Source organism: Anarhichas minor, unplaced genomic scaffold (assembly GCF_050575085.1).
Source record: "Anarhichas minor isolate MPS153535 unplaced genomic scaffold, ASM5057508v1 ptg000067l, whole genome shotgun sequence".
Taxonomy (NCBI): domain Eukaryota; kingdom Metazoa; phylum Chordata; class Actinopteri; order Perciformes; family Anarhichadidae; genus Anarhichas; species Anarhichas minor.
The window spans coordinates 1160001-1171858 of NW_027466513.1; the positions used below are offsets into that span (position 1 = coordinate 1160001).

At 40.3% G+C, this 11858-nt stretch overlaps 1 protein-coding gene across 1 annotated transcript; it reads right to left on the reverse strand.

Annotated features, from left to right (window-relative positions):
• Positions 1-4238: 4238 nt before the first annotated feature.
• fgf7 (fibroblast growth factor 7) lies at positions 4239-7324 on the reverse strand. Its single transcript, XM_076078839.1, has 3 exons — positions 7039-7324; positions 4631-4737; positions 4239-4454 (listed from the first exon to the last, which is right to left on the reverse strand). The coding sequence occupies exons 1-3, from the start codon at positions 7322-7324 to the stop codon at positions 4239-4241; spliced, it is 609 nt and encodes a 202-aa protein (XP_075934954.1).
• Positions 7325-11858: the final 4534 nt, after the last annotated feature.

Consider the following 11858-nt stretch of genomic DNA (forward strand, 5'->3'; position numbering starts at 1 on the left):
CCTATGAAGCAATTGGGTTGAAATGCTTTACTGTTTTGGAACATTTGATGCAGTCATAACTGGAACATCTGCTGGCAAAATCCTTGCTATTGCATTTCTACGAATAGATTAAATCTAAAACCGTGACCACTAAGTTTGTCAGGATACAAAAAGGTGTAATTACTCTTGTTATTGTTATTATCTTCAATAAAGCTTGCATTATAAAAACAGATCACTTTTAGACGGACTTTACAGCTCTGTTTCTAGATACAGTAGCTGGATGGAAGTGTGATTTTTGGCTTGGCGCCTCAATACATCTGCATCATACATCTTTCGTCATGGCTAAGGAGGGGCCACAGAATTTGGCTTAGCTGACCATTAAACTCCCGACACGTCAAGTTTTTAGCAGCAGGAGCAGTTTTTGTTTGTAATGTTGGGAAAATCTACCTGTATTGACATAATGCGCCACAAAGAATCTATGTGATCATCTGTACAAAGTGGAGCTTTGACACACTGAAAGCAGAACTTTGCTGAGTTCGAGAAAGTTTTTTAAATCATAAATAGGTTATTGGATGCGTCTATCCAGTGTTTCTTTGTAAGACTTGTCTGTGTTGACAATAGACAAAATCGTGCCATGTGAGCCACAGCATAAGAGGACACTCTTTTTCGACTCCAAATATGGTCAGACTTGTTTAGTTTACGCCGATGTTTGGTGAACTTTGGCTCGAAAACTATTTCTAATGTCCATATGGCAAAACACCAACAAGTCATTGTTTGAAAACGGATGAAGTTATTAGTCTTTCAAATCTTAGTCGCTGTAAGTTATTATAAACATCTTCTTTTAATCATATCTGATTATCTCTCTGTGTACATTTAATTCTCTTTCAAAGAAAGTGTGATATTGCGGTGAGTTGCTGTAGGTCCCGACCCTCTTTCAAAAGGACCTGGTGTTCTGGCGGGTTCCTTACGAAGGGCTGCAAACACAGAATTCCCCCACATTACATAACCACAGATGTCCTCTGAGGAAATGAAGGCCCAGAAATGTATCAAGTTCAGTTGCGTGTTCCCCTTCCCCCTCATGGCCTCCCCTGTCTCCCACTGCCCCAAGACCATATATTACATGTGGTTTTCTGTGTTCATGCTTCCACACAAATGCAAATATAATACTGCGGTTTTAAAGCATTGCAATGAATAGTAAATCAATGTCATAGAGTCACTATTCATCCCAGGAGGTCCATCAAACTGCACAATAGCTCTTTAGCTGCTTTTTTGAGCGACAGCAATTAAGAAGTATAGACATGTAAACAATAACAGTACTCTAAACTAATATTAGACTTTGTACTTTAGCAAATTATCAGTTACAGCTGACCACTGTAACTATTTATGTGCTATCAGATAGTATAGATTATAACTAACCAATACAATTGACCCCAAGTCATACTTGCATCTCTAAATCAATTACCATTTTGTAATTATTAATAATAAAAAATAATAATATTTAGACATGCCGTTTAAACAATCTACTGGCATACGTGACGACATTACAAGGCAATGTTTTTTTTACTGTAAAGAAACTATTCCGTTGCTGGAAAGAGTACAGCTGGTTTCATGATTTGGCTATTTGATAACTAATGCACAGCAGATGAAGAAAAGTGCAAGGGAATCCCGCATTTTGTAAAATGAAAAAAAAAAGTATTAAAAGCATTCGTTATTTCAGGAGCAATTTATTAAACAACATTTTTATTTTCTTGGAACACCTTGCAAGTATAATTTGTGTCTGGCGTGCCTGTGTTGCACCTTTTTTCCTGGAAGCCTGTTGCTTCACATCCATGATAGTTCTCTCTCATTCTCTCTCATTCTCCTTGGCTTCAGCCTCTCCTCGTCCTGCTGGGAATATAGCCTTGAGTCTGAAATGTGTTTACATTTTGAGCATGTTACAAATTATCTGCTTAAGACTAACTTTGCGTGACTTGGCAGACGCCTTCACCTTGCTCAGATGTTGTTTGGGTCAAACGTATTTCAGGGGTTTGCTCTCTCAATTTGACTGTCTTTATCTGACAGGGGTTCTCCAAGCCAGATGTGAACTCAGGCAAAAGGTAAAGCTCGTGTAGGTATGTGTGTGTGTGTGTGTGTGTGTGTGTGTGTGTGTGTGTGTGCCTGCGCTTTATACGTTTATACGCTTGTTTATTAACGTATGGTGAAGACAGCCTGCCAATATGTCTGAGATATTTTTCTACACTGACAAGACTCCATTTATACTCAATACAATATAATCTCTGCGGGATTTAACGTGACATTTGAACCATGTTGATGTATTTTTATCTTCCATCATAAATTAATAGATTTATCATCGAGTTGTATTTCTACATCTCAACCTCCCCTATCAGATTGAGGAATCTTATTCACACATATCATGTGTCGACAATTGTCCAACAATACTAACTTTTTCCCAAAAGTTTCTTTCCAACGTGTCATAAACAGATTTGGTCATCTGACTGCTTAGTATCTCCAGAGGACTGCAGTTATATTAGAGTTTGAAAAACTGTAATTGCTTATTAATATGTAATACGTTTTCTCTGTAGGTTTGTGTAAATATTAGAGTTAAGAGAGCGAATAGCCCCAATTTCATCAAATGATATTCAAAGATTGGGTTTGGACTAATCCTCCTCATTTTCTTATTAGATCAAAATCACAGTAATAACAGATCATACATTTTGCACTTATTATAATACTGTTTTATCATGTACCCAAAAGGCCAAATCACATGAGATTACACACATTTAAAAAGTTGTGACTGAATAACAAAGTTCTCTTTCTTATTAATGGTTGCGTGCAAATAGTAAAAAACAAAAACAAAACATGTTTATTTCCCAAATTGGATTTATTGAGTAATTGAGGGTGTGTTGAATTTGTATCACAATGTGTCAGCAGAATACAATTCTCTCTTCATCTCAGTCCAGAGCTCACCGCTCAGCTTCATAGTGTCATACGTGGCAGAATAAAGACATGGTTCATGTGCAGAGTTTCTTCCCAAAGTTGCATGAAGCAATATTTTTCACATAAACATTGAAGCAATTGCCTTCCTAGAATGAGAAATTGTTGCTTGTACTGCCAAATCCGCTAAAAAACAACAGTGCTCTCTGCTCGCAGACGTGTGTTGTACATTGCCAGGTGTCTTGTGTGAAATAATGGTTTGCTGATAAAAGTTAGAACATTTTGCAAGTCAAGAAGTGGCAGATATTTCTCCAAAAAATGTAAAAAAGACGTAAAAAATGTGTCTGTGTTTCTCTCTTTCTACTGGAAGTGTAAAGTAGGCAATTGGTTGTTTTACGTGTTAACCAATAGACGTAGTTCACACATAGTTTGTGAGTCTGTCATGGAGTCCTTTATACCCCCATTAGAAACCAAAGGTAGAACAATGCAACAATTGGTGTACGGCGTTATTAACTCTGATGAAAAGAGATTGCATAGCATTCACATTGATTATGTTGTTCACTTTGTATTTTATTCGGGATATCTTTTCAACAGCAGCAGAATATTTTAGCATTTCAAAATCACACCATGATAATGAAGAGGGAATCAGTGAGCAGCTACAATGCATTCGACCAGAGTCTGGTCTTCAACGCAGGAAGGAAAGAGAGATCAAAACAGGTCATCCACTAACAGATTGTCCTACATACTCTAATTTTACTAAACATGCTTTTGTGGTTTATTGTGCCTCTGATTTGTGTGCTCTGAGCACTTGTACCAGTAAATAAAGAAAAAAGAAAGACAAGTCCAGCTTGCTTCAGCACATCTTGGTCAAGCCACATCTCCATTCTGGACCTTTCGGTTGATCATGCAGGTCTGCTCATCTGGCTGGGTGCAGATCATCTTTGGAAAAGGATACAGTCCTGACTGTGTGTAATACATTTTACTGTTTTATAAGAAAACACTGAACTGTTTTATAAGGAAATATAATATTCAACTCAAAATAACAATAACACTGAGTAGACTTTAGTGGTTTTTAAGTTTGTGTACCAGTTGAAGCTATTTCAAATATTTCCTTGTCTCAACATCTTGTTTGAGGATGTTTGGAATTGTCGAATGTGCCCATCTGATATCTGTTGCTTTATCTTATGAAAATTACAACTTGTTATGGAACGTTACAGAACTAATGGAGTGGAGCGTGATGTTGGTAATGAGTTTAGTGTCTGTTAACATATATAATATGTGATTGAAATCATACACAATTTGTGACTCATTAGTCCTCTGCGTTTTCAGTCCACCCTCCTCTCTTCCTCCTTGCACTTCATAGGGATGAAGTGAGATGCTATGTGCTCCCTCCTGGTCTTCCTCCCTCGCATCGGCCTTCCCTTCTGAGACAGAGCTATGAACATTGCTTTGCCATTTTTAGTCCACTTGGCAGAGGAGTAAGCATTGAAATAGTTTTCTAGGAAAACCTCCTTGAAGTTGCAGTTTTCATTGTAGATCCTCTGTTAAGGATCAGACAGACATTACAGCATTAATACAATACAATCGGCTGTTGCCAGCATTTGTCCTTATTGTCAGTTCTTATTTCTAATGCATGTTTTGCAATAGTTCTATTTCTGCTTGACTGTAGATCATCTGAAAACAGTGTACGACTTTTTTCACTGAGGAAAAATATTACCTTGCCTTGCAGCTGTCCAGCCTTCGTCATAGAGATATAATGCTGGCTCTTCACACCTTTGATAGCCAGTATGCCCCCCTCAGACACTGTCCTGATCTCCAGGATACCTGCCAGACGTTCACACGGTTAGGAAAATGAGACATATTACAGGACAGATAAGACACTACCGACATCCAGCCTTCACTCCAACTCCACACTGCATATTCAACATTCATCTTCATTAACAAACTGGATGGAAGTTCCTGTGGTTAATCAGTCTGTGGTCTCTCTGGCTTTATTCAAGCCTTGTTAACTGGCCTGGGTGGCCATTACACAAACCACAACCTATGCCATAGCACATATGGTAGACAGATTAGGCCTCTCTCTCCTGGGATTGAGAAAACTACCTCCTTGCATAAGCTTTGCACGCTACATTTTAGGCCCGCTCCTCAAATCTGAGGGTGAGTAAAAACACTTGTGTGTAACTATTTGGGTTTGTGATTTCTTATCATTTTGTTGTGCAACTTGTGGTAGGTACTGTGTATTTGAAGAAATGTCTTACCCAGATATACCCAGAGGCATTATTTTGATTATTAATTTAAACATTTTGTTAAAGCAAATGGTGCTAGCCTTTGCAATGATATTTAATGAAGAGAAAAAAGGGAAGAACTCTAATTAAGCTCTTCAGACTGACATTGAGCTGTTTGGTCTACTGTGGAGAGATGGAACACATTTCCACACACATGCACACATATTGTTAACATTTTGGCTCTGACACAGACAGGCTATCCTCAGCTTGAAGAGATTTGTCATCACTCGCTGGTCCAGCCTCTGGCTGAGTAAACTCATTTGTGGGTAATCCCTAATCCTGCATGCTTTCTCTGAATCCATTGTTTACATTTGCGAGTAAGGATTTAGCGATTAATGAGAATTAATGAAATTATGACCGCTTCACAGTTTTTGCTAAACTCAACTTTTAAGCAATGCCATAGCCCTTCACTTAGACACGAATTACTAACATGTGTTCGTAATCACCATTTACTATTTTGTTTGTAAATCTATCTGTTATCTTATATGCAACATGTGTTTGTTTGCTTTCGAGGATTTGTTTACACATTTGGAACAAAATTGTCATGGGAACTGTTGCAATATCCTTAACCAGAACACACACGTTATTAGTATTTTAAGAAAAATGTCTACAGAAAAACTAATATCAGCGTTACACATTACAGTTCTCTATATTGCAGATACAAAAAGCTTCCAAGAGATAAAAAATTCCACATTGCAGACGTTTAGACCTTTGCAACATAGTAAAGTTGAAAAAAATCTTTTTTTGCTTTGTCTTTTTGTAAAAAAAAGAAAGTTGAAGAAAAAAGCCTGTCATGCAATCAGCATTTCAGGACGTCTTGTTCACTGCAGCCAAAAAGTATGACTCACTGATTTATTACATACATGTCTTTCAACAGGTCTCTTCAAAGGCTTATTGGTACGATTGCTTTGTGCTTTTAGCGTGCGACTGTCAGCCACATATGGGCGTATCATTTTTTTTCTGTCTTATGTTGCCAATGGTTGCACAAGCATCTTTTCCATCCACTTTGAGGCATTTCCCCGTCAAGCCAACATTCCAGCCACAGCCACACTGTCAGAGAGGAGGAAATGATAACTACTTAAAACATCCTCACCGTGACAGATATTTCCAGTGGTTAACATTGGCTCTATAAAGCAACAATTCTAACAATTTAACGTGTTGAATTAAATTGACCATGGCAATCAAATAAAAGTAGACATTCGGTAGTGAGCTGGCATGCCTTATTTGAGAATTTCTGCTTTCGATTGTGTGGAACAGTGTGGGCCAGGCACAGTTTGGTGGCTGTCTTTGTGTGTCAGTTGCTAACATTTTTCCATTTCTAATATTCATGCCAATTCTTTGTCCCAAGTTTTCATTCTGACTGAAAAGTTTCTTGCAGAGAAATCAGGCTGAACAAATGTGAGTCTGTGGCGGTGTCAGTGCGAGCTCTCGGGGGCCTCTCGGGGGCCTGGCACTCCAAGACCGTTCAGTTTACTTCATTACAGCCTGTGTTTAGATGGTGTTATGGTTGAACAAGCCAAAGCCCCCACCTGCTTCACTTTACCTCTGTCACTTTGGCTGCTCCAACACTGTGGAGACCTCTGTACAATAACACCTCCCATGTGTTTCTCTGACCTTGACAGGCCAAAGGTTCGTCACTGACTCAGTGGAAAGATCTCACTACTAAACATGAATCATAACATTTCAAATCCTAGGACTTAGTTCACACCCACATTCGAGTTAACTGACATTTGGAAAATATATTTTGGCAAATAAGTGGCGTTTTTTTATCACTGATTAATGCAGAGGAACTCCTAGTGAACCACTGGTGTTGAAATTAGACAAAAGGAGTCATCCTTACTGTTGCAGTTGGTGGGATCTTGAGTCCCAGTGATGTTGCCAAAGTCATCAATTGTTAGGAACCACTGCGTGCGGCTGAACAGCTGTCGGATGCGCACATCTCCTCCCTCCATATAGTCGTAGTTCCTGGTGTGGCGCTCGTGTTTGGAGCAGTTCATGATGGCGGCAAGTTGCTCTGGCGTGCAGTCACTGTAGACCACACACACGCTGCCGAACAAGAAGATTGCATGGAGGTACAGTCCCGAGAACAGATTTTGAAGGTTCCATGTCAGCATCCATTTGCGCATTATAATACAATGCAGTGGGGATCAATGAACAACATACTTAAATGTGAGATCTGTGTGCTCTCCCTCAGCCCAGCGACCCCCTGATCCCTGACTTGTAACACTTGTGTTGTGACCTCCGGGTCCCTGTTCTCACAGCAGGTATTCCTAGTGGGACTGTTGAGCCGGGGTGGTTGTAGAGGAGACTTTGTGAAGCTGGTTGGGGTTGGCTGAAGCTGAAGAGCGGTCTGAAAAAGACCTGTGATAATATTAGGAGATGATGACTCTCTTTAGTCCTCAGCGACGGTCTGCGTTGGCTGCTCCATCCTCTTGAGACCATAGTCCGACAAGGGACGTCATAATCCAGTTCATTAAATGTTATGCAGGATGTCACTATAAAAGAAAAAAGTAGACCGGTTTGATTGTCGCTGATGCATTTGGAAAAAATAGACTCACAGGTAGACTTACAAGTTGAAAAATTTTCGTTAAAGCAGCTTTAAAAACTGATAAAGTGATTACTTGGATTCACCTAGTTCTACAGTAGAGATCTCCTAACTTTTTTAAATTCTTTCAAAAAACTTCTTGTTTTCTGTGTTCATACAAATATGTTTTGTACAATTTCTGTGTTGTACTTTGACAAGCATATGTCTCCCTGTCATGGACCCTGAACAGTGAAATACTGAATGATTGCCGTTGGATTGCTTCACAAGTCTATGCTCTGTAATACCATCTGTACCAGCATACATACGTTCAAACAAACAAACTATGCAGCTTTACTTATAAAAACAAAACAAAAACAAACCGTAGTTCAATGACTTACATGTGCTCTGTGTGATGACAGGAGTTGTCAGAGGTTTTGTTTCCTTTCAGAGAGAGTTTTAATTTGAAGACTCTGTCGTTCTAAAAGCTGTAGTCTCAGTTGTAAACCAATCCCAGTTATGCAGTAAAGCTAAGCAAGAGCTGGTAGCTTCTGTCAATTCCCATGGATGTCTCCCTGATTCTGGCTGGCTGACTCTGTGCATCTTCCACTGTCGCTGTGCACACTGCTTAGATAAATGCCTTCTGCTGACCTCACTTGAGAGCAATTAGATCCCAACCAGTCAGCTGTCCCTGGCCCAGATGCAATGGGGAAACACCCTCTGCCTGCCTTTCGCTGTCACTCACCCACCGGACATGAGAGGGAGCTATACACTCTTGGAATAGCAGACTCTCTTTGGTATGCACTCCGAAATACTTTAAGAACATTTGCATGCACGCTCACCCTTGCAGAACTTACTACAGCTTCTCTTCTCTCTACACCCTGCGCTTAAATAGGTTTGTGCTGTGCTTGTTACAGATATTATAATGACTCACATTAAGCTTTAAATTTGGATGTTTGCCTTGATGATGAAGCTTCAAAGAATTTCTTCCCTATCATTTCAAATGTCACAATTAATTAGCGGTTTTATTTAGCTGCACGGAATCATTTTTCAGGATTTATTGACTCAAGAAAGTAAAAAACTTCAAAGAAGCCCTTTAGTTCTCATTATTATGAGTGTCTTGCATGAGTGTAATAGTGGGAAGCAATAAGTCATGTCTGGCAGGTATCCATCCAAGGGGAAGAAAACAGAAAACATAACTGCCTAGTCCTCTATGTGTCAGGGGTCTTGCACTTTTCGTGTTTGATTTTAAAGTCACAATTTATTGCCTTACATACCAGGCCTTTCCTTGGACTCACGACTTCAAAAGTTTATATGGGCCCTAATGACACGCTCCCCTGTGGAGGTCAGAGCTGCAGGCCTGAGAGAGAGGGACTTCTGGCCGCAGCAGGTCTCCTTCTCATCTCTAAACTGGGGTCATAAAGACCTGATCTACTAGGTGTCACTCTGGTCTGTTCATCTGTCCCTTATATCACCTCAGAGACTGTTCACACCCTGGTCTTGTGGAGGCGTAGGAAACATCCCTTAACATATCACTCAGCCACCATATTGAAAATATCAGAGAGCTTAACATTAAAGTGAATGCAAAGTCGTAATTCACGTTTCAATATAGAAACACAATTCCACGACATATTGTACGTCTACTTTATAGGCAATACGTTGTTTTTTCCAGACAGGTGGACCGCAATTTAGGATAATTTTCCAGAACCTTTCTCCATAAATTGCCACCTTCTGTTGGTGAAGGGGTTTGTGTGACCCTAGGAGCTGTGGAGTCAGGGGCAGGTAACACCTGGTAGGGTCCTTTGAGGCAAATTGCTTCCAGGGGAGAAGCCAGACAAGATGATTCCAAGAATTGGCCTCGACAGAAATGAGTGACCTTGCCTGGAATCGGGAAGCTTGGGCCCTCTCTTGTACATAGGCCTTAAGGGGAGCTTGCAGACAAGACCTTAGTGTCTGGGACTGGTCATGCTCAAAACAATTCAGGGTTCCCATGTGGGCTCACTCCCTGCGTTATAGCGCCATGTCGGTTGGGTGACAGGTGGGACCCTTGGAGGCTTCATGTCACTTCCATGGTGGGAAGGAGCTGGAGCCAGTGCAGGAGATACCGAGATGTCATAGGCCTCACCTTAACGCACAGCACAAGCTGAGGAACCAACCACCTGGATAGGATCTGTATTCTGTCCTTTTCCAGAGATGCCTAAAGGCCTGTTCCTGACTTTTTTTTTCAATTGTTCCCAATGAGGAAAGAGCATATGCGGCCGCCTCGAGAAAAGTCGCTGCACCCAGCATCATTTCTTTCTCAGCACGCCGCCTTTTTTGTGCAGCCGCTCCGAGCGCTTCAAGTTGAAAATCTCTGAACTTTTCAGAACAGCAATGTTGACGTCACTGTAGAAAATGGAAGTAACGCTTGTTTTGTCCGTGTCATGTCCATCCTGAACTTTATATGTCAGACAGACACTATCATAACAAAGACCGAAAAGTCTATTTGTGGGAGCAGATCGGCCCAATGGACACAGATTATTGCTCGTGAATGTTGTTCTTTAGTCGCCGTACATGTTGTCTATAAGATCGTCCTCCTTGCTCTAAAATTACGACTGTCGGATTGAGTGGTGACAAGTTCATCCATATAAAGTATGAAGCACGCATCCTCCCTTTGGTGCTCATGGTGAAAAAACAATGTCAAACCAATAGATAGTAGCTAATATAGATAATAAAAAGCAAAGAAGCGATGGAAGTCTATCATACCATGTTGGTTAGAGTGATGTTATTATTGTCAAGATATTGGTGACATAGAAGCATTTTTAAAAGCACTCGGGCGCTTTTCTGGCAGAAAAAGACGCTATCCGGACACAGGCCCTAAAGTGAGAGTTATGGGGGTGGGGATTTAGGGATACACATAATCCCCCAGCTATGCGCTAAACAGCAGTTTGGACCCCTGAAGCTGACCCAGAGCATGCTGGGAAGACATGTCTATCTCAGAGGCCGCTTGGAGATGTTTAACAACTTTGCTGCTGTAACTGACATGTGGAAATGTAAAGGATACATTTTAGGTAGCTGAAAAGTCCAAGAGCATTCAGCTGGAACCCCTTTTGTGAAAATTGATGGCAGCAGTTAAATGTACCTCTTTGTAGAGTTTTTTTTGTTGAGCCCTGAGTTCACAGGTTAAGTACACCAACATTGACCTTTTATGATGACAAAACGTGGCAGACTTCAAACTCTCTTCAGAATTTTTAGTTGTTGTGCTCTCCCTTTGTTCTTGAAAGATATTTGTGCTTATATGCGACCTTTGCTTTGACTTACAGCCCATCAGATCAGTTTTTATCCACTGAACGAATCAATTATCTTTGTTACACTACAGGAACTGGTTTCCCCAAGCATTCATTGCCAAAGTAGTCCCCTGTTTTGCTTGTCACATTTATCTTAGTGTTGTATTCTGTCCAACCCATTCATGTTTTTGCCATCGGGGCTGTGAGATTGTAAAATGATCTTACTTACTCTCATCTATATTGGATTTCAAAACACATCTGGAGACACTGTTCTTGTTTCTTGCTTTTTTGTTTATTTGCCATGTCTTCTTATTTCATCCTTTTCTTTTTATAATAATAACAGTTATTAGTGTCATTGGTAGTAGTTGTTGTATTAGTGTTGGTACTGTAGTAGTTTTACTTTTTAGTGTAATATAAGTGATATTGCACAGTAATGCATAATAATAGCATTGTAAGGCTACTTCAATGGGCTACTAGCATGCCATGACTTGAATGCTTGAACTTGTTTGTGTTTGTGAGCATCTGCATGTGTGTGTGTGCAGGTAGTTTGGTTTTACAGCCTGAGCTGCCTGCTGCCCTTCAAGGATCAAAGGCCCAGCTCTGTCTGGAGTTTACAGTAGCAAAGGAAATGGAGTGGCTGTGAGGCAGGCGCACTAGACCTGCGTGAGTGAGCCTCTTAAAATTTCAATGACCGTCACTTCCATCAGTCGGCCTCGCTTCTTTGTTTATCTGTTTTTCTCTTTTTATGACTGATTTATTTGCGAGTGGAGCGTTTAAAATCTTGCAACTCACTTTAATTTATTCCCATTTTCAGATGTTATGTTGAATGTTGTTGAAGCCAGTAGAGATTGAGGGTTTACTGGAGGTGACTTC